General features: G+C 39.2%; 1 protein-coding gene across 2 annotated transcripts in view; it reads right to left on the bottom strand.

Moving 5' to 3' along the window:
- Positions 1 to 12,116, bottom strand: part of gabrd (gamma-aminobutyric acid type A receptor subunit delta) — a 202,863-nt gene extending 190,747 nt beyond the window's left edge. For both annotated transcript variants that reach the window (XM_028807484.2, XM_051931382.1), the window contains exon 1: positions 11,883 to 12,116. In XM_028807484.2, the coding sequence (XP_028663317.1) occupies positions 11,883 to 11,950 (68 nt within the window). In that variant the 5' untranslated portion in view covers positions 11,951 to 12,116. The remainder of the gene's footprint in view (positions 1 to 11,882) is intronic.
- Between the last annotated feature and the right edge of the window lie 11,307 nt (positions 12,117 to 23,423).

Here is a 23,423-nt window from a genome sequence, read left to right as displayed (position 1 = left end):
CGGCATCTGCTGATTGGACACCAGCCAATGTCGCACCAGCTGAACGCATTCGCGCAGCCGATGCAGCTACGGCAAGGTTCGCGTGGGAGGAATACCCAGACATTGATCCATGGGAGCCGAACTGGCTACCGGACTTCACAAGACAGCATGGCTTGCTGTTGGAAACGACAGATCACCCGCTGCTGGACTACTTCAGGCTGCTCTCTCCTGATGCTGCTTTTCAGCTACTGTCAGACGAGACAAACAGGTAGGCAGAGAAATTTTTTGAATCGCGGGCTGCACTTGCATCGCATTGATAGCGTGCGTTGCCTTGGTTCTTTTGATTCCAAATCTGGTTGCACATGGCAGCTAATGGTATGTTTGTTATCCAAAACCTGCAACAGCTAATGCTCAAATTCAAGTATTTCACAGTTTAAAGAATTATTTAATGAAATTAGAAAAAAAACTAGCTAATTAGCAATAGTATTGCTGGCTTATAATTATTTCAAAGACCATGGGAAATGGCAGATGACCTGTGACTTAACACTGTGAAGCGTTGAGTGCACAATGTCATTACCCAAATTCTGTTGTCAATTGAGTTGCCCCGCGGATAAGTCGATTCTGCTTTTTTGAATGAATTTTAAGGCATAAATTTTTCGACTTATATGCGAGTATCTATGGTAACTTTCAGTTTTATTACTGGGCAGCAAACATACAAGCTATAAAAACCTGGACATGGACACAAATAGATGAACATACACAGGCTTGGCCCGTAATAGAAATAAAATCCTGCAGTACTTATTTATATTCCCTGCTTTGCACCCCAATAAATGCAAGTTAGAGCCAATATACTAACAACCCAATTGTGCTTCACTCACTCAGAATATGGAACCAATGTAGGAAGTATTTTAAGATAGAGAAGCTTTAATCTGTGGCACCTCTGTATGAGAAACACCTTTTTCCACCCTCGCAAACATATGCAGTTTTTAATGTCTGGAAAACATTTGGGATTAAATTACTTAGAAATCTTTATATAGACAACATCTTTGCATCCTCTAAACAATTACATTCCAAATTTAACTTTCCAGCAACACATTTCTTTCACTATCTTCAAATTAGAAACTTTGTTAAACAGAACCTGCCGATTTTCCCCATCTCCCATCTTCCTCTATGCTGGAAAAAATATTGCTCAGTTTCAAGTACTCAGACAGCATTTCTGCAATATATAAAATCATTTTACAGTCCCTCCCTTTCAAAGATCCAAGAGAACAGTGGGAAAAGGATCTCTCACTCAACATATCAGAAAAGGAGTGTAAGGTAGTAATGCAGAGAATTCACTCGAGCTCCATATGCACAAAGCATACAATTATCCAGCTCAAAATTATATATCGAGCACATCTGTCTCATTTAAAATCCAAAATGTTTCCAGGGCAAGATCCAACCTGTGAACGCTGCAATCAAGTTCCAGCCTCACTGGGTCACATGTTTTGGGCCTGCACCAAATTAACATCATTCTGGACAAAAATTTTTAAGTGCCTTTCAGACAGCCTTGGTGTTACAATCCCTCCTAACCCATTAACAAGTGTGTTTGGTGTACTTCCAGATGGGCTTAAAGTTGAGAAGTACAAACAAAATGTGATTGCCTTTACTACACTATTGGCATGTAGACTTATTTTGCTAAACTGGAAGAATCCTAACTCTCCTCTTTTAAGTCAGTGGGTAACTGATGTTTTATACTATTTGAAATTTGAAAAAATCAAATTCTCACTTAGAGGATCTGTGCAGAACTTTTTGAAAACCTGGCAGGATCTAATCAATAACATTTTAGATTAAGCTCTTAAAGCACTGAGGAAACAGATTCTCTTCCCATTTCTTTTTCTTCTCCATTTATATTTATCCGCTTATTATCATCAATTTACTTATTTTTACTAGCTTTCTTTCTTTGCTCTCTTTCTCAGTGGTGGGGGGTGATTTGCTTTCAATCCTATTTTTTGTAAAAATTGATCTATTTATATGGAATGATTACAATAAAATCAATAAAATTAAAAAAAAAAGAGTTGAAAAAGAAGATGCAAAGGAAAAACAAGCTGTATAAGATGTATAAGATTGGTAAGTCCAATGTGAATCATAGGGCGCATGAAAACATAAGGGCAATCATTAAGAAGGACATTAGGGAGGCTAAAAGGCAGGAATAATGACCCAAAGAGATTCTTTCAGTATTTTAGTAGTAAAAGATAAGTCAAGGATGAGGTGAAGTGCATCAGGAATAGTAAAAGGGAATTTAAAAATACAGACAGTGATCTAGCGGGTGCTCTGAACTCGAATTTGTCTGAGATTTTCACATGTGAGGAAGCAGATATTCTCCTAGTGGAATAAGGAACTACTACGGAGGTGCTGAGTGATTCAGAAATTATAGAAGGAGAAGTACTGCTTATATTAAATAGGTTGAAATCAAATAAATCTCCTTATAATATTTACTCTTGAGTTCTTAATGATGCTAGCAAGTAAACATATAAACCCTTGACTCCTATTTTTAGAAAGTCAGAACTGTGGAAATTCTGTCAGAGTGGAAAAGGGCAAATAATATCCTGTTATATAAAAAGGGTGTCTAGGCAGATCCAAGTAACTACAGGCCAGGAAGCTTAATATTCATCAGAGAAAATTAATGGAAGGAATTATTAAGGATAAGATTGAGCAAAACACATGGCAAGAACATATTTACTGGAAAGTCAGAATGGGTTCAGAAGACAGGTCATGTTTTACCAACATACTGGAATTCTATGAGGAAGCAATAAAAGGATATGATCAAAGTTGAGTATATATTATTTATCTTGACTTTAAGAAAGCATTTGATAAGGTGACACATGATTGGTTGGGCATCAAACTTAAAGAAGTGGGAATGTTGTTCGTGGATAGGTGCAAAATTGTCTCAGACACAGGGTCATGGTGTGAAGAACCTTATTAGAATTGGCAAAGAGTGATGTTTAACAGGGGTCAGTGTTAGGGCCTCTGCTATTTTTAATATATATTATTGATTTGGATAATAATATAAGTCACAATTTGGTTAAGTTTGCAGATGATACTAAAATAGGTGGATTGCCAGATAATCTGGAATCTGTTAAATCATTATATTGGGACTTGGACAGCATACAGGCTTGGGCAAATTTGTGGCAGATGAATTTTAATATCAAAAAATGTAAAGTATTACATGTAGGAAGTAAAAATGTTAGGTTTGAATACATAATGGGAGGTTTGAAAATTGAAAGTACACTTTATCAGAAGGATTTAGGAGTCATTGTGGACTCTATCCAATAAACTTCCAGAAGCCATTAAAAAGGCTAACAGAATGTTAGATTATATAGTACAATCTGCAGAGTACAAGTCCAAGGAGGTTATTCTCAAGCTGAAGCCTCATCTGAAGTACTGTGTACAGTGTAGGTCTCAAAGCTACAAAATGACATAGCAGTGGTACAAAAAGTCCAGAGAACAGTGATAGGGTTAGCCCAGGCTTATAGGAGATGAAGAAAGATTAAAAGAGTTGAGCCTTTCCAGTTTAAGCAAAAGAAGATTAAGAGGAGACATGATTGAAGTGCTTAAAATTATGAAGGGAATTAGTACAATGGATTGTTACTTTAAAATGAGTTCATGAAAAACATGGGGACACGGTTGGAAACTTATTAAAGATAAATTTCTTACAAACATTAGGAAGTTTTTCTTTACACAGAGAACCATAAACTCTTTAAATAAGCTATCAGGTAGTGTGGTAGACAGTAGGGCTTTAGGGACTTTTAAAACTAAACTTTTAGGAGAATTAAGTGGATAGGAATGGAAACATTTGTTGGGTTGAATGGCCTCTTCTAATTTAGATTGTTCTAATCTTCTTCTTTGTTCAGCTGCTCCTGTTAGGGGTTGCCACAGCGGATCATCTTTTTCCATATCTTCCTGTCCTCTGCCTCTTGCTCTGTTACACCCATCACCTGCATGTCCTCTCTCACCACATCCATAAACCTTCTCTTAGGCCTTCCTCTTTTCCTCTTGCATGGCAGCTCCATCCTTAGCATCCTTTTCCCAATATACCTGCCATCTCTTCTCTGCACATGTCCAAACCAACGCAATCTTGCCTCTCTGACTTTGTCTCCAAACCTGCCAACCTGAGCTGACCCTCTAATGTACTCGTTCCTAATCCTATCTGGTCAGTGCCACCGTCTCCAACCTATGTAACATAGTTGGTCTCACTAACGTCTTGTAGATTTTCCCTTTCACTCTTGCTGGTACCAGTCTGTCACAAATCAGTCCTTCTCCACCCACTCCACCTTGCTGGCACTCTCTTCTTCAACTCTCTTCCACACTCCTTGTTACTCTGTACTGTTGATATCAAGTATTTAAAGTCATCCACCTACGCCAACTCTGCTCCATGCATCCTCACCCTTCTCTGACCTCTCTTTCATTAACACACATGTATTATGTCTTCTTCCTACTGACCTTCATCCCTCTTCTCTCCAGAGCATATCTCCACCTGTCCAGAGTCTCCTCTATCTGCTCCCTACTCTTGCTACAGATCACAATGTCATCCACAAACATCATAGTGAGTGGGGAATCTTAATCTTGTTTGTCAACTTGTCCATCACCATTGCAAATAACAAAAGGGTCAGAGCTGGTTCCTGATGTAATCCTACCTCTACCTTGAATGCATCCTTCACTCCTACCGCAGACCTCACCACTGTCACATTTCCTTCGTACATATCCTGTACAACTCTTACATACTTCTCTGCCACTCCCAACTTCCTCATACAGTGCCACAACTCCTCCCGAGGCACCCTGTCATATGCTTTCTCTATGTCCACAATGCATCTCCTTCTGGCCTTCTCTATACTTCTCCATTAACACCCACAGAGCAAACATCACATCTGTAGTGTTCTTTCCCGGCATGAAACCATACTGCTGCTCAATAATCATCACCTCCCTTCTTAAGCTAGCTTCCACTACTCTTTCCCATAACTTAATGCTGTGGCTCATCAATTTTATCCCCCTCAATGTTCTCACTATATGATCCCTGCAGGATATCCCAGTCTGTAGTTCCAAAGCAGTCCCTCAGAGCCTGCTGTGCCTCAGGGGACCACTTCCTGAATGAGTGTGTGGTTGTAGGTAGCTCCCTCATTCTTGGTTTGTAGTGCGGCTGAAGCAGAACCAGGTTATGATCTGCTTTACCAAGCGCAGGCAGCGGGGTGGCACTGTATGGGTCTTTAATGTTTTCATACAGTACGTCAATAGTCTTATTTCCCCGGGTGTTACAATCCACATATTGGGAGAAGGCAGGTAATGTTTTGTCCAGCGTCACATGGTTAAAGTCTCCAGCGATTAGCACAAGCGCCTTGGGGTGCTGCATTTGCAGTTTAGCAACAGCAGAATGGATGATGTCACCTGCTATCTCCATGTCCGCCCGAGGAGGGATGTATACAACAACTACAATGACGTGTCCAAAATCTCTGGGCAAGTAATAGGGATGCAAACTTACGGCCAACAGTTTCATGTCCCTGCAGCAAGTGGAGATTTTGACGTTTACATATCCAGAGTTCGGACCTCGGTTCACGACCATAATTCGTTCCAAAACTCTGGTCGTAAACCGATTTGGTCGTGAACCAAAGCAATTTCCCCCATAGGATTGTATGTAAATACAATTAATCCGTTCCAGACCATACGAACTGTATGTAAATATATATTTTTTTTAAGTTTTTAAGCACAAATATAGTTAATGAAACCATAGAATGCACAGCGTAATAGTAAACTAAATGTAAAAACATTGAATAACACTGAGAAAACCTTGAACAACAGAGAAAACTAACTGCAATAGTTTGCGCTATAGCGCTACCAACAACTGGCTAAAAACACTTTTTTTTTAATGAGTTTTAAGCACAGGGAAAAAAATTAACATTTGAAAAAATCCGTAATTTAATAAACCACCAAGAAAAGTAACATTGCAACAATGCACGCTACGAACCGATCGCTGTAAACAGAAGTGAAAACAAAATCAAGCCCAGTGCATTCTTTAAGTGCCTTCCTACCTTATGCGTCCAGCTCTCTCTCATGCTGCCTGTGTGTGTGCGCGGCTCTCTCTCGCGTTGCCTGTGTGTGTGCGTCTGTCTCTCTTGCGCTGCCTGTGTGTGTGCGCGGCTCTCTCTCGCGCTGCCTGTGTGTGTGCGCAGCTCTCTCTCGCGCTGCATGTGTGTGTGCGCGTCTCTCTCGCGCTGCCTGTGTGTGCGTCTGTCTCTCTCTCGCGCTGCCTGTGTGTGTGTCTGTGTGTCGTGCTCTCTCGCTCTCTCTCTCTTGCTCGCTGCACAGGAAATGCACAGGGAGAGACTGAACATTTACAAACCGAAAGGGAAACTGGCTTGTTCGTATACCGAGTGTGTGATCGTGAACCGAGGCAAAAGTTTGGCGAACTTTATGGTCGTAAACCAATTTGTACGTGTACCGAGACGTTCATGAACTGAGGTTTCACTGTATTTACATAGAGAGCGAGTTTTAAGCACAGGGAAAAAAATTAACATTTGAAAAAATCCGTAATTTAATAAACCACCAAGAAAAGTAACATTGCAACAATGCACGCTACGAACCGATCGCTGTAAACAGAAGTGAAAACAAAATCAAGCCCAGTGCATTCTTTAAGTGCCTTCCTACCTTATGCGTCCAGCTCTCTCTCATGCTGCCTGTGTGTGTGCGCGGCTCTCTCTCGCGTTGCCTGTGTGTGTGCGTCTGTCTCTCTTGCGCTGCCTGTGTGTGTGCGCGGCTCTCTCTCGCGCTGCGTGTGTGTGTGTGCGCGTCTCTCTCGCGCTGCCTGTGTGTGTGCGTCTGTCTCTCTCTCGCGCTGCCTGTGTGTGTGTCTGTGTGTCGTGCTCTCTCGCTCTCTCTCTCTTGCTCGCTGCACAGGAAATGCACAGGGAGAGACTGAACATTTACAAACCGAAAGGGAAACTGGCTTGTTCGTATACCGAGTGTGTGATCGTGAACCGAGGCAAAAGTTTGGCGAACTTTATGGTCGTAAACCAATTTGTACGTGTACCGAGACGTTCATGAACTGAGGTTTCACTGTATTTACATAGAGAGCGAGTCCTCCTCCTTTCCGCTTTCCACGGGTATTTGCGTCTCTGTCTGCTATAACTGTGCTAAACCTGGGTAGCTCCACGTTAGCATCTGGGATGGTAGTTGTTAGCCACGTTTCACAAAAACACAACAAACTGCATTCTCCGTAGGTCCTGACATTTTTCACCAGCGTGGCCAGTTCATCAATCTTATTTGGTAGTGACAGAAGGCACCGAAGGTTTGTAACGCCACTTTCTTGCAAGCCGCTTCGTCTTTAGCTTAGCTCCTTTTCTACTGCAACAATACCGTCTTCTTACCTCGTCAGGTAAATAGGGAACCACACCAGTGCGGGCATTTGTTCTCAGCGCTTGAAGTTGACTACCTGAATAGACAAGTCTCAGCATGTAAAAATCCATGTCCAAGTAGTAAAAAGTGTCCAGGGAACGAGTCCACATAAAAGAAAGTGATCAGTGAAATAGATAAAATAGATAAAAAGGTAGAGAGATAAAATCGTACACGGAGCTCCTGGAAAGGCTGCCACTTGTGGTGGCACCTGAGTCATCAAAAAAAAAGAAAAATATCCTCACTAAGATGGGGCTCATTGAGGACTCATGTTTAAATTCTGTTTGACATAAAGAACAACCCTACCTCCTCTTCTGTTCTGTCTATTCTTCCTACAAAATATGTATCCCTCTATGTTATACTCACAACCATCTTTTTTATTTAGCCATGTTTCTGTTATTTCTATAATCTCATAGTTATGCTCCACTACATACAACTCCAACTCAGTTATTTTATTTTTTTTACTGTTAGCATTAAGACAAGCTGTTTTTAACGTGTTACTCATTTTAATTTCGCATTTAAACATTGGTTTAGAATTTGACTGTTTTTGAGTTGGCCCGTAGGGGCTCCTCACATCTTCCCACCACCTCTGAATTTTCAGAGACACCATCCAGCTCTGCAAGGACTTGAAAATAGTTTGATACTTCCATTTAAGGGGTTGATGCCCCTGAACAGTGTGCACCTTTTACCTTGCCCCTTGTGATCATGACCCACCTATCTCTACCTGTCTGGTATGGAATCTCATCCCGCACCACATTAGGGGTGCACACCATCTCTCTAAGGGACACCTGGGCCAAGTTCACCAATTCTCTACAACAAATTAAGTCTGCCAACTCCTCCTCCAGTTCAGAGACCCTGAGCTTGAGCTGCTGGATTAGCTGGCATCTCTTACAGATATAACCCTCACACTGGCTCCTCCAAGCCGTCTTCTAAAAAGTCCAACATCCAACAGGACTTGCATTGCACTGGCCTCATTATTAAAATTTGTCTTTGAGTTACTAGAACTTTTTTGTATTAAATTTAAATGATTTAACTTAAATGTCAAAAATTAAGCCAAAAGATTGGATAAAAGAACTATCCATCCATTATCCAACCTGCTATATCCTAATTACAGGTTCATGGGGGTCTGCTGGAGCTAATCCCAGCCAACACAGGGTGCAAGGCAGGAAACAAACCCCGGGCAGGGCGCCAGCCCACTGCAGGGTGCGCACACACACACACCAAGCACACACTAGGGACAATTTAGAATCCCCAATGTAACTAACCTGCATGTCTTTGGACTGTGGGAGGAAACCGGAGTACCCAGAGGAAACCCACGCAGACACAGGGAGAACATGCAAACTCCATGCAGGGAGGACCCGAGAAGCGAACATGAGTCTCCTAACTGTGAGGCAGCAGCGCTACCCACTGCGCCACTCATAAAAGAACTTATACTTTTATTTTACAAATTTTGATCCCTTAAGCTTCTGTAATATTCTCCCTCTCGACTGCCTGCTGTTTGTTCTTCTGTGAGGTTAACTTTACATTTTATTGTCTGCTCTTCTATCTCTGCACTCCTCTTATTCTTTACTGAAAAGGTCTCCACTCACACCGTTTGTATTCCTTCATACTAAAGAACCCTTATGCCATCATCCTCTTAACTGCACTGCTTTCCCAACCACTAAGAACTGTTCAATCTAGAAAAGTTTGCTTACTGAATATCTGCTGCTAGTTAATTTCTTACTGTCTTGTCTGCTGCTATAGCCGTTTGTGCTTGATTGGCATCATAATGCTAGCCACCTGCCTATTTGCTGCAGAACCTTTCTCTTTACCACTTTGAAGTCAGCCACTGCTTTTTTATATGAAGATTTCTGTGCCCTGTAGAATTCAGCGTTCCTTCTGATTTGGAGCAGGCACAATAAATAAGGTGTGACAGTCATGGATCTTCATGTGTTTGACCATCTTTGTGTGCTGTTTCTCTTTCAATGTAAAGCATGCTCCATACAAAATGCTGTCCTGTCTCTCAGTAAACATGCACACACAGCCACCTGCCCCCTGTTTCCTCATGCACAACGATGTTAACAATGCCAACAAGTAGCATTTTTCAATACCATTTTAACAAAATTTAGTGTTCACTGTCAGTAACAGGGCACTCCAGTAAAACAATAATGTCTAATACACCTGCAATCTTAGAACACAGACTTCATGATATTAGATAGATAGATAGATAGATAGATAGATAGATAGATAGATAGATAGATAGATAGATAGATAGATAGATAGATAGATAGATAGATAGATAGATAGATAGATAGATAGATAGATAGATAGATAGATAGATAGATAGATAGATAGATAGATAGATGTACAAATTGCACTGGTTGACTTAACGTCTATATTGCACATTTAGTGAATGATATGGAACAGTTTTATTTGAGTTCAGGGCCATGATTGCTTTTGGATAAAAACTGTTTTTAAGATGGTTTGTCCTGGTTTTCATTGCTCTGTATCTCTTATTGTTGTGGGTGAGGAAATAGTGGGCAGGCAACTGCATTCCTGCATGTTTACTGACAGACAGGACGGCATTTTGCATAGAGCATGCATTAAATCAAAAGTGAAACAGCATGCAAAAATGCACAAACATGACAAGATCCATTAGAATCACACCTTAATGTGCCTGCGCTAAATCAGAAGGAACACTGAATTCCACGGTCACAGAATTCTTCATAACACCCACTAATGAATCACTGTTTTTGTTACTTATAACAGTTCGTTTACAGTGATGCCGGTGTCAGCTACTTCTGCTCATTGCCTCATCTCACTGATGTTACTTTGCATACAAATAACAAGAACAAGCTCAAAAAACAAAGAACTTTTCCTAACTCATCCATGAACACCCAGCAGCTTTTGTTAAAGTGCGAGCAAAATAAAGAAAAAGCAAAGAAACCATTCTAAAGGGAAAAAATCTTCAAAAATTCCCACAAAACTCTTATTGACAACCAAAACACAAAGTTTTTAGGAGAAATATATCGTTTTTAATTAACACTCACACATCACAGAAAACAACAACTCTCAGCAACTTCTCTCTCATTTACAAGGATGACATCAGCACTTCAAAAAATGTGAGGATGAGGAAGAAAGAGAAGAGAGTTTAATGTTTTTCATAGTTACTTTCCAAAACGCTACAGACATGGAGAAATATCTATCACATACAAAAAAACAAACTAAGACTGTGTGTTTTTACATCATTAATCACATGAATCAAAATAATAAGGTGATGATTTCAGAAATGCATATATTATATTTGAGTAAAGAGTTGATTTACAAATCATTAAAAATGCTGCATACAGCTAAAGTACTGTTTGTGAAAAATAGAACACAAAGTATACTTTAACTTAAAACAATACATTTTTGACAACATTTCAAAGCAAATTGAACAATCTGGGCAAAACTCAACTGCAACTTAACAAAGACATCCGCCTTTTGTCAAAATGGAAAATTTGGGTGACCCAATGGCATTTAACCCTTTACAGTGCTCATCAAACATCAGAGGTAATCATATTCATTAGATATGAAAGTATGCCAGCTTTGCCAATCCATTTGTCCTACTTGTGTTTGTCCAAGCAAAATCCAACTATGATTAAATAAAAGCATCATTCTTTTCTCAAAACTCTGGAAATGTGGGCAGTTCAAGGGCATTTAACCCTTCATAGTGCCCATTAAACTTAACAATAAATCCCATTCATTAAATATGAAAGTATGCCAACTTTGCCAGTTCACTTGACCCATACACCCTCGTTGAACAAAGAAAAACTCAACTGCAGATTAACAAGCACATCTGTATGTTCTTGAAATTCTGAAAACTGGAGCTTTTTAATGCTCTACTGTGCCCTTCAAAGATCACAGTAAATCTTATTCATTAGATATTACACTGTGCCAACTTTGCCAGCCCATTTGACGAAAGTATTCGAGTTGGGCCAGATAAAATTGAACTGCAGCTTCACAAAGACATCTATATTTTCTTGAAATTGTAAAAAACTGGGATGGGCCAACTACATTTAACGCATTATAGTACCATTTAAACATTACTGTAACTCTCATTAATTACCCACGTTGGGCCGAGATAAACCTCAACTTTTATTAAAGGCATCTGTCTTTCTGTTAACGCTGAATAAGTAACTGCTTTGTTCAAAGTATGTGAATAAATAGCTGACGGTAAACAAATAAGTAGCCAAGCGAGTAAGAAACCAGCCGAATAAGGAGCTGCGAATGAGTAGCCCACTTCAGCCTTGTGCCCCGTCCGGGGTCGGTCGCTGCCATCAGCCTAATACGGTCAGAGTAAGCATAGGCTTCCCCACAACCCGAATTGAAATAAACATAGCAGATAAATGAATGATACAGTACTATAGTCGGCGAAGCGATTGTTTTTTTTTTTTTGTTTTTTGTTTTTTTTTTAAATCTCGATGAGTTTCTGCTGCATTATAGCAAGCAGGCAGACTCACCTACTAAGCCTGTAGTGTGAAACGAGCATCAGGACTACACACAGGATGGAAAACGCCGGAATCGTCATGCTACTGCCTGACTTCTTGTATATGGTCTCCAAAATTCAACTTAGAGGTGTCCGAAGTAAGTCGTTCGTTACGAAGATGATAAATCGAAAGCTACATAACACTAAATAATCGTTTTCCAATGTCCTTCAATTGAATATACGTCGCATCTCACACCCCCTTTCAGGCAAGCTCTCGCACCCTCCCATTCCCCTTCCCCGAGGCGCCTGTACAAACAAAGGACGAACTCTGGAAAAGGACTATTAGAAATATTCCCGTGACTCTCATTCGTTCGCTTAAGCGTGTCCTCGCTCTTTATTTCCGCCGTTCAGTAATTTCTCCTGAAAGCATTCATCATCAGTTCAAGAAGACAATGAAACAGATGCCAACTAAATATCCTAATAAACCAGATTTTTAAAACTATGTAAGGTCCTGCCTTAGGTATTCTGTCATGTATTTAGGACAACTGACTTAAAAATACCGAGGTTTTGGTTAAGCATAGACACTTTTAGATTGCCGCATAATGACATCTGTGCTTTGTTTTCTCTGGGTACTGATGTGGACTGGCATCCGTCTGAGAATTAATGAAAAAATGATAAAGACACTAAATTGATGTGTTCTACTTTTTCCTATTAGAACGAGGAAATTTTAGGCGAGTTTGTTATATATATATGTTCATATGAGTAAATTATAGCTGCTGAACAAAGCTTGCTCCAGTCAGGAAGTGATATGTACAAACAAGTAAAGGCAAAGTGGAAAAGGATTTGTTTCCTCCCTAGAGAAACCTCCCTTTTTTTTGCTTTTTGATAATACTGTTTTAATAATAAAGACTAAATTTTCCACAAGACATTTAACAATGCAGTCTATTCACTGCAAGTGTGTTGCTTCTTAGTAAGTGAAAAGAAGCAGAAATTGAACACAGCTTATACTGTTCTTTGAAAGAAAAAAACACAGAACAAACATTTTAATAGATAGATAGATAGATAGACCTTTATTAACAACTAAAATATAATTACAGTCATATTAAATATATCTAATTTGTATTAATTTATGTTAATTTTATTATAGTATGCAAATTCAATCTTCAGTCTCAATTGAAGGAGTACTTTAAACATTGTTGTAGAAATTTAACATCTTATTAAAGAAAGAAACAGGACAAATCAGTAATCAGGCAGCAGAAAAGCTGTTTGTTGTATTTTTTAATGACTCCATGGTCAGAATGATCAGAGAAACAAAGAATAGAGGTTAATTTTATAAACTACTGAATTTAAATACAGTGTCAATCAATGCATACATTCTACTCTGGTTGGTTCATTGGTTTACACCCAAATGACTTATATAAAATAAAAGTATGTTATATTATATTCTGGTTCTTCATATACCTTTGAGTTGAGCCACCACCCTTGAAATTTCTATACTTATAACAGCTGTCCATTCTGTTTTTTACAGGACATCTGCTGGTTTCTTAATCATCTCTTTGTCATCTTTCAGTATATTTTGTTGTTCACTTGACCTTTATCTGGTCTCCCAATATGCCTGCAAAGGTTTCCGACATTTATTAACCCTTTATGCTATTTCTTTAAGCTGAATGCTATGCTACCCTAAAATTATTCTTCCACAACATTAGTAAAGCATCAGCTGTTTTCACATTTTTATCCTTATTTATTCTTGTTTTAAAATTGCCATCTTGGCTTGGCCTGACAAAAAATTGCAAAGTAAACATTCCTTTTTATATTTTCTTGATACAGAAATTCCACAAATTTAAATGAGTTCATTGAATACAATTCCCAATTCCATAATCAATAAAGCAAGGAAATACAACAGTGGTGGTAATCTGGTACAATACAGAAATACAGGTAGGTCCATAAATATTTGGACAGAGACAACTTTTTTCTAATTTTGGTTCTGCACATTACCACAATGAATTTTAAATGAAACAACTCAGATGCAGTTGAAGTGCAGACTTTCAGCTTTAATTCAGTGGGGTGAACAAAACGATTACATAAAAATGTGAGGCAACTAAAGCATTTTTTTAACCCATTTTTTTTTAACATTTTTAATCCCTTCATTTCAGGGGCTCAAAAGTATTGGACAAATTAAATAACTGGAAATAAAAGGTTAATTTCTAATACTTGGTTGAAAACCCTTTGCTGGCAATGATAGCCTGAAGTCTTGAACTCATGGACATCACCAGATGCTGGGTTTCCTCCTTTTTAATGCTCTGCCAGGCCTTTACTGTAGCGGCTTTCAGTTGCTGTTTGTTTGTGGGCCTTTCTGTCCGAAGTTTAGTCTTCAACAAGTGAAATGCATGCTCAGTTGGTTAAGATCAGGTGACTGACTTGGCCATTCAAAAATTTTCCACTTCTTTGCTTTAATAAACTCCTGGGTTGCTTTGGCTGTATGTTTTGGGTCATTGTCCATCTGTATCATGAAATGCTGCCCAATCAATTTGACGGCATTTACCTGGATTTCAGCAGACAGTATGTCTCTGAACACCTCAGAATTCATTCGGCTGCTTCTGTCCTGTGTCACATCATCAATAAACACTAGTGTCCCAGTGCCACTGTCAGCCATGCACGCCCAAGCCATCACACTGCCTCCACCGTGTTTTACAGATGATGTGGTATGCTTTGGATAATGAGCTGTTCCACGCCTTCTCCATACTTTTTTTTGCCATCATTCTGGTAGAGGTTGATCTTGGTTTCATCTGTCCAAAGAATGTTTTTCCAGAACTGTGCTGGCTTTTTTAGATGTTCTTTAGCAAAGTCCAATCTAGCCTTCCTATTCTTGAGGCTTATGAGTGGCTTGCACCTTGCAGTGCACCCTCTGTATTTACTTTCATGCAGTCTTCTCTTTATGGTAGACTTGGATATCAATACGCCTACCCCCTGGAGAGTGTTGTTCACTTGGTTGGCTGTTGTGAAGGGTTTTCTCTTCACCATGGAAATGATTCTGCGATCATCCACCACTGTTGTCTTCCGTGGACGTCCAGGTCTTTTTGCGTTGCTGAGTTCACCAGTGCTTGCTTTCTTTCTCAGGATGTACCAAACTGTAGATTTTGCCACTCGTAATATTGTAGTAATTTTTCTGATGGGTTTTTTCTGTTTTCGCAGCTTAAGGATGGCTTCTTTCACCTGCATGGAGAGCTTCTTTGACCGCATGTTGTCTGTTCACAGCAAAATCTTCCACATGCAAGCAGCACACCTCAAATCAACTCCAGGCCTTTTATCTGCTTAATTGATAATGATATAACGACGGACTTGCCCACACTTGCCCATGAAATAGCCTTTGAGTCAATTGTCCAATTACTTTTGAGCCCCTGAACTGAAGGGATTGTGTTAAAAAATGCTTTAGTTGCCTCACATTTTTATGCAATCGTTTTGTTCACCCCACTGAATTAAAGCTGAAAGTTTGCACTTCAACTGCATCTGAGTTGTTTCATTTAAAATTCATTGTGGTAATGTACAGCACCAAAATTAGAAAAAAGTTGTCACTGTCCAAATATTTATGGACCTAACTGTAAGTGATAAATTGTGTATTTCTGAAGGCAAAATTGACACTGATCAGTTGCTCTAATGCCAATAATTTTTAAGAATGAATTGGTAGCTATTGCTACATATAGAATCCTCCACTGCAGGTCCCCAACTCTTATTTCAATGGGAGGTTTATATAACGTTCCTCCATGATGGAGAAGTTTTCCTCCAGAGGGTATCAGGCATCTCCTTCAAATGTATAAATCGTGATACTTTAAGTCACCAGTCATACAATTCTTTCTTTGGTAAATCGTCGGGTAAATGGATCCTTTCATCAGATTGGCTGGCCCAGTGTTGTCTCAGCTGTGGAATGGCCAAAAGGATGAGGCTGCTTGATGGCTGAAGTCTCCAGGACTCTAAACAAATCCAAATCATATTATGTGATATCATCTACTGTTGAATTCTGCTCTGTACTTGTAATATTTCTATTGCACTATTATATTGTATTGAGGATTACTTGTGTTCTGTTTCTGTGTATTGTATTGTATTAACCCCCTTCTTTTTGACACCCACTGCACGCCCAACCTACCTGGAAAGGGGTCTCTCTTTGAACTGCCTTTCCCAAGGTTTCTTCCATTTTTTTCCCTACTAGGGGTTTATTGGGAGTTTTTCCTTGTCTTCTTAGAGAGTCAAGGCTGGGGGGTTGTCAAAAGGCAAGGACTGTTAAAGTCCATTGCGACACTTCTTATGTGATTTTGGGCTATATAAAAATAAATAGTATTGTATTGTACTAGCTAAGTGCAGTTCGGAGGATATTGTGATTTTAGCTGGTGATTTTAATTGCCCTGAAAATGCTATGATGGACAGGAATAGTGCTGAACCTTATCCAGTGTCAGTCAAGGTATTGCAATCTGTTCTTCATAGGCAAGAACTTGTAGATGTATGGAAGGAATTGAACCAAATGGGGAGACAGTACACATGACTTAAGACAGCGGTTCTCAATCTGTGGGGCGCGCCCCCCTAGGGTAACAAAAAAGGAGGCGCGAATGTTGCCATATGTGGTGTAATTTCGCTATTCGTAGGGAAATTTTAAACTTGTAGCGGTGTATTGGTAGCAAAAAAAATCTGAATAAATTTTATTAGGGTTTCAAAAAAACGTTAGGGGGGCGCGATTAAAACTGTTATGAAAACTTGGGCAGCAAATACTTAAAGGTTGAGAAACACTGACTTAAGACATCCAGTGGAATGTTGTCTGTGGCTAGGCTAGACAGAATGTATACATTAAAGTACAATCTGAACTTAATTTTGGGCTCTTGTCTATTGCTCACATTTTTTTCAGACCATAATTTAGTTCTAACTATTTTTTCTGTGGGGTTTGAGAGTAACTTTAAATCTTTCTTGCACTTTAACACTAAATTTCTTAAAGATTCTCTGTTTCTGCAATACTTTGGGCACTTTCGGGACAAATGGAGACTCAGCAAAAATTATTTTTCCTCACAGAAACAATGGTGGGATGTCTCCAAGGTTTAAATTAAACTGTTCTGCCAATTATACTCTGAACATTCTTCTAGAAATGTTACCATGGCGATTAAAGAACTGGATGTGGATATTGTACTAATTCATGCCAAACTGGAAACAGGTTTTGATACCACTTTACTCCACCTTGAATGCATCAGTCACTCCTACCGCAGACCTTACCACTGTCACACCTCCTTCGTACATATCCTGTACAACTGTTCGTACTTCTCTGCCACTCCCAACTTTTTCATTCAATACCACAGCTAATCTCTAGGCAGCATGTGATATGCCTTCTCCAGGTCCACAAAGACACAATGCAACTCCTTCTGACCTTCTCTATACTTCTCCATCTACATCCTCAGAGCAAACAAGCTCTTTCTCGGCATGAAAACATACTGTTGCTCACTAATCATTACCTCACTTCTTAACCTAGCTTCCACTACTCTTTCCCATAACTTCATGCTGTGGCTCATCAATTTTATCCCCCTGTAGTTATTACAGTTCTGCACATCCTTGCAGACGTCCTTTTTCAAATTCCACCATTTGATCCTTTGCTCTGCCCTCACTCTCTTCCTCTTCTTGATCTCCGTCATTCTACAGACCACTATCCCGTGCTGCCTAACTATACTTTCCCCTGCCACCACTTTGCAGTCTTTAATCTCCTTCAAATTGACTCTTCTGCAAAGGAGGTAATCTACCTATGTGCATCTTCCTCCACTCTTGTACATAACTCTATGTTCCTCCCTGTTTTTAAAATATGTATTCACCACAGCCCTGTCCATCCTTTTGGCAAAATCCACTATCATCTGACCTTCTTCATTCCTCTCCTTGACACCATACCTACCCATCACCTTCTTGTCTCCTCGGTTCCCTTCACCAACATGTCCATTGAAATCCGCTCCAATCACCACTTTCTGTCTCTTGGGTACACTGTTCATCACTTCATCCAACTCACTCCAAGAATCTTCTTTCTCCTCCATCGCACACCCAACTTGCTGGGCATATGCACTAACAACATTCATCATCACACCTCCAATTTCCAGCTTCATAATCATTACTCTGTCTGACACTCTTTTCACCTCCAAAACACTCTTGACATACTTTTTCTTCAGAATAACCCCTACCCCATTTCTTCTCCCATCCACACCATGATAGAACAATTTGAATCCACCTCCAATCTGCCTGGCCTTACTCCCCTTCCATTTAGTCTCTTGCACACACAATATATCAACCTTCCTTCTCTCCATCACATTTGCTAACTCTCTCCCCGTACCAGTCATACTGCCAACATTCAAAGTTCCTACTCTCAGTTTCACTCTCTTTAGTTTCCTTCTCTCCTCCTGCCTCTGGACACGTCTCCCCCCTCTTCTTCTCTTTCTTTTTTGTCTTCTTCGGCCAACAGTAGCCCAGTTTCTGCCAGCACCCTGTTGGCTAACAGTACTGGTGGCGGTCGTTTTTAACCCTGGGCTCAACCGATCCAGTATGGAAATTTGCATTGTTGTCCGCATATTAATTTGGAAAAGTTTTACACCGGATGCCCTTCCTGATGTAAACCTCCCCATTTATCTGGGCTTGGGACTGGCATGAAGAAACACACTGGTTTGTGCATCCCTTGTGGCTGGGTTAACTGAAAGCTCAACCTCCCACTGTTATTTTATTATTTATTATTTATTTTATTATTATTTTATTTTATTTATTTAGTATTATTATTTTATTATTATTATTTTATTTTTATTTTATTAGCAGACCGGTATCTTGAGATCTTAATGTGCGCTCTGGTTTGTAAGTGATGATAAGTTCAGATAACTAAGCCGGACCTTGGCCATTTAAGGCTTATAAATGTTAAAAGGAAGATTTTGAAATCTGCCCTAAACTTAACCGGGAGTGTAAGGTGTAAGTGTAAGGATTTAAGAACTGAAGTTATGTGTTCATATTTTCTTGTACTTGTAATAATTCTTGCAGCAGCATTTTGGATTAACTGGAGGCTGTATAAAGAACAATTTGAACATCCAGTGAACACCGCATTACAGTAGTCAATCCTACTAGAAATAAATGCATTAATCAATTTCTCAGAATCCTGTTTATTTAGTACATCATTTAACAAAAGAAAAAAAGAATCTCTCTCTTTACACTCATTTGGAGAATAGACATTTATGGAAATAATCTTTTTACCCTGTATTTGCACAACTGCCTTCATGAGATGGCCTTTAACTTGCTCAAAACAGATCATGGAATCTGGATAAAAGCTTTACTGAAGAGCACTACCACCCCTGTGCTGGAACTAGAGACATGGCTTAAAAACGTTATCCCGCTCTAGTCCCTCTGCCAGTCCAACTGATTCATTGGGTCTGTATAAGCTTCTTGAAGAAAAACAACATCAGTTTTTTCTGCTCTAAATATTTAAGAGTATATATTTTTTAAAGGAGTCTCTGCACCTGTTAATATTCAAAGAACCCAAAGAGAAAACATGCATTAGAAAGAAAATGGAGAAGTAATGACAAGACAAACTTGAACTGAAAGAAGAACTGGTGATAAGCCATTATGTACTACAGGTGAGAGACATTTTAGCTTCTCTGATAACATTCTTTAAAAGATTAAATTCTTTTCTTTCCATTCTTAAAGGAACAACATTATGCACAACACACTTGGCTGAAACCAAAAAGAGTTCTAGGTCAGGAAAATTTTCTACAACACTTATTCATCTTTTGCCTTCAAGAAAATCCAAAAAAGTTTAGAATTCTTTCAGAGCCATACTCCTTTTTTACAAGAGTACTAGTTAAATTGTCACTTGACATATAAAAGTCACTTTCCTCACCACCCTGACCCTCGTCAAGATATGGGTTAATTGCCACATCTCTGCTTCTTAAGAAGCGATTTTTTAAAGACACATCAGCCCTCTCTGTCAAGTTTGTTTTGTTACGTTTTTATGGCCCCATCTGTGTTTTCCTCCCTGTTTCTGGGTAGTGCCGCCCATTCTTCATCAGCATTCATTTCCTCAACTACTTCAGCTTTTTCTTCTCTAACTGTACTTCCTGAAACATTGCTAGGTTCAGTCTCTGTCACTGCTTTGATATTTAAAAGAGGGCAATCAGCTTCATTTTGAACTGTGGACTCAGCAAGGGCCTCAGCAAGCTCATCAACTTTGGAAAGTACACAGAGAGCATTATCATTTAAACTTTGGATTCTATCCACCTCAGATAGTGTTGTTTCTTTGACAAGCTGTGTAACCTCAGCCTTAGCTGGACCTTCTTCTTTGGCCTGATTTGTACTCAGACTAGAGCACTTCAACTCGCTCTCAGCCAATCCATCCACTTCAGGAATTTTTGTATCAGCTTTCTCTTTTTTAGTCCTTTAAACTGTGGAGCTACAACTGGGTATCTGATTTTCAGTACGTCCTGGAGTAGAGCTAAGAGTACCTATAGATATCTTACAAATAACCATCCGCTGATTAGCGGCATCAAATTCTAAGTCCTCAGACTCATCCTCTACATCTGATTCCTTCATTATATTTATTTTCTCATAGGGTAACTATCATCAGTTCTGTTGCAATCAACTGCTTTTCATTGATTCAGAGGTATATAAAAACAATATAATCACATCCATCTACTTTGAACTTTAAAGCTACACCTAACTCATTATAACTTCTTTTGAGCAGCATAAAAACCTGTCTCCTAAATGAAAATTCATGCTTCAAGTTCATTCTTCAAAAAAGGAGGAACAATAGAGATTATAATCCTCTTTGCAGGAGTCAAAAGTGACAAAACAGAGATGAGAGTGCCATTAATAACTAGGCCTTCCTGAAACAATTCATGAACTAAAGCCTCCTCATTTAGAAATAACACAACTGCCTTATTCATCAGTGAAGCAGAAATAATGTTTTTATATCCAATTACTTTTCCTATTTCAGTAACACAGCCCTAATGAAACTACAGGATCAACAATCAACTTGATGCTATTTCTTCTACTAAGGTTTTCAGACCCATGTGGCAAAAGGCCTGGCTGCATCCCTCAGGACGCAGACATCCTAACCCTTTCTTTAAAAAACACTGTAACAGAAATTACTAGAAACAAACAAAAAAGAAATAAAATACAAAAAAGGAAAAGCTACACTCACTCTCCTGCTAGCACAAAGGCCACACCCAGTCCAGACCAAAGCAATCAACACACAGTGTAAAAGTAAGTAAGATAGTTAGATAGATATACCTTTATTAACAACTAAAATATAATTACAGTCATATTAACAGACAACGTTCAACGTTTTTCTACTCATAATTTACCACTAGATATTCATTTTCTGTGGAACATAAAACATCATTTACACCCCAGATTTCTCTAAATACAGTGCATCCGGTGTTGTTATGTTATGGGGTGTTGTGTGTAGAATTCTGAGGAAAAAAATGAATTTAATCCATTTTGGAATAAGGCTGTAACATAACAAAATGTGGAAAAAGTGATGCGCTGTGAATACTTTCCGGATGCACTGTATATCTAACTGAATAAAATAGTTTATAGTATGCAAATTCCTCTAAAGGAGTACCTTAAACATTAATAAAGTTTCAGTGGTTTTCATATCTTTATCCCTATTTCCTCTTGTTTTTAAAATTGCCATGTTGTCTTGGCCTGACAAAAAATTGCAAAGTAAACATTCTCTTTTGCATATTCTTGACACAGACATTCCAAAAAATGTAATTGAATTAGTTGAATGCAATTCCATAAACAATAAAGCAAGGAAATGCAACAGTGGTGTTAATCTGGTACAATACAGAAATAAGTGATAAGTTGTTTTTTTCTGAAGGCAAAATGGGCACTGATCTGTTGTGGTAGCACTAACAGTTTTCAAGAATTAATTGGTGGTTATTTCTACATGTAGAATCCTCAACTGCAAGTGCAAGTGCAAATGTTTCTAAACTTCAGTACACTATTTAGAACATGTAGTTTCAAGGAAAGGAGTTCACACTGACCTTGCACAAAAGAGCAAAGTACAAAACAGCTGATGATCTTTAACTTTAACCCAAAATAATCTTTATGGTAATAACTTTATTGGAACCACCAACAACAATCCTTTAACTTATGTACTAGCTCAGCCAAGTTGAATGCAGTAAGCTAGATGGCTACTCCTTCAACATTCAATTCTGATATCAAATATCAAACTGGAAAATAGAATCACTATGCAGATGGATTCTCAAGGCGACATCAGGGTTAAGTGATTTATCACCTAGTGTCACAAAAAGAAAGTCAGTCAGTCATTTTCCAGCCCAGTACATCCTAACACAGGTTCTCGGGGTCTGCTGGAGCCAATCCCATCCAGCACAGGGAGCAAGGTGGGAACAAATCCCGGGCAGGGTGCCAGCCCACCGCAGGGCACACACACCAAACACACATTAGGATCGCCAATGCACCTAACCTGCATGTCTTTGGACTGTGGGAGGAAACCGGAGCACTCGGAGGAAATCCACGCAGACACGGGGAGAACATGCAAACTCCACACAGGGAGGACCCGGGAAGTGAACCCAGCTCTCCTTACTGCGAGGCAGCAGCGCTACCACTGCGCCACTGTGCTACCCCACAAGAAGAAAGTAACCAGCCCAATACATCATTTTACATCATCTGATTTACAATCTTTTTCAGAGCATACAGTTCTTTCTACTGATGTACGTATGACTGTCTGTAACAGTCATCTTCTTAGTGACATCAATGTTGATTTACCTTCAGTCACGTTGGTTGAATCACTTACACTCCACCCTCAAAGCTGTAGCTGATGATCTTGAGTATGACTGTGGAAGTTTAACAATACCTACCTTTAACCCTGATGAGTATATCAAGCAAAAGAAAACTGGTCTTTTTATTGGGCAGATCATTTCCATGATGATTATAAATGAGCATGCTCCACACACTTCCAGCACTAAGTCTCCTGATCTTAAGTTGATGGTGAAAAAGTGGAATTGGTCAGAACTGAAAAATGGTATATTATACAGGAACCACCAGTGTGACTTTCAAACTGTCTTTCAATTGGTATTGCTTGATAGATAACAATCAGTCATTCTTAAGAATGTTCATGATGACATGGAACATTTGGGAATTTAACACACTCTTGATCTAGTGTGAACTAGATTTTACCTGGTCAAGAATGTCTCATTATGTGGAGAATAGCCAACGTGTTAGAAGTAAATGTCAGCCTTAAAAAGTTGTTCATCAATATATTAATACTAGAACCACAAGACCAATTAAGTTAGTTTGCATGGATTTCCTATCTTTGGAACATGACAACCATAAAACTTAAGACATAATTGTGATCACTGATCATTTCTCTAAGCATGCAGTAGCCATACATACTAAAAACCAATATGTAGAGAAATGTGCAATTCCTTGTACAGTACATTGTGATTTTCTGGATCACAAACAAATCACAGTTCTTTAACTGTGTGCTCTTATAGGTACCGAAAAGGTAAGGACCAGTCCATATCCCTCTAGAGGGAATCCTGTGGAATAATACAACAGAACAGTT

This window comes from Erpetoichthys calabaricus, chromosome 8 (genome assembly GCF_900747795.2).
Source record: "Erpetoichthys calabaricus chromosome 8, fErpCal1.3, whole genome shotgun sequence".
Lineage (NCBI taxonomy): Eukaryota > Metazoa > Chordata > Cladistia > Polypteriformes > Polypteridae > Erpetoichthys > Erpetoichthys calabaricus.
Note: the sequence above shows the minus strand (reverse complement) of the source record. Positions and strands in the feature narration are given on the sequence as shown.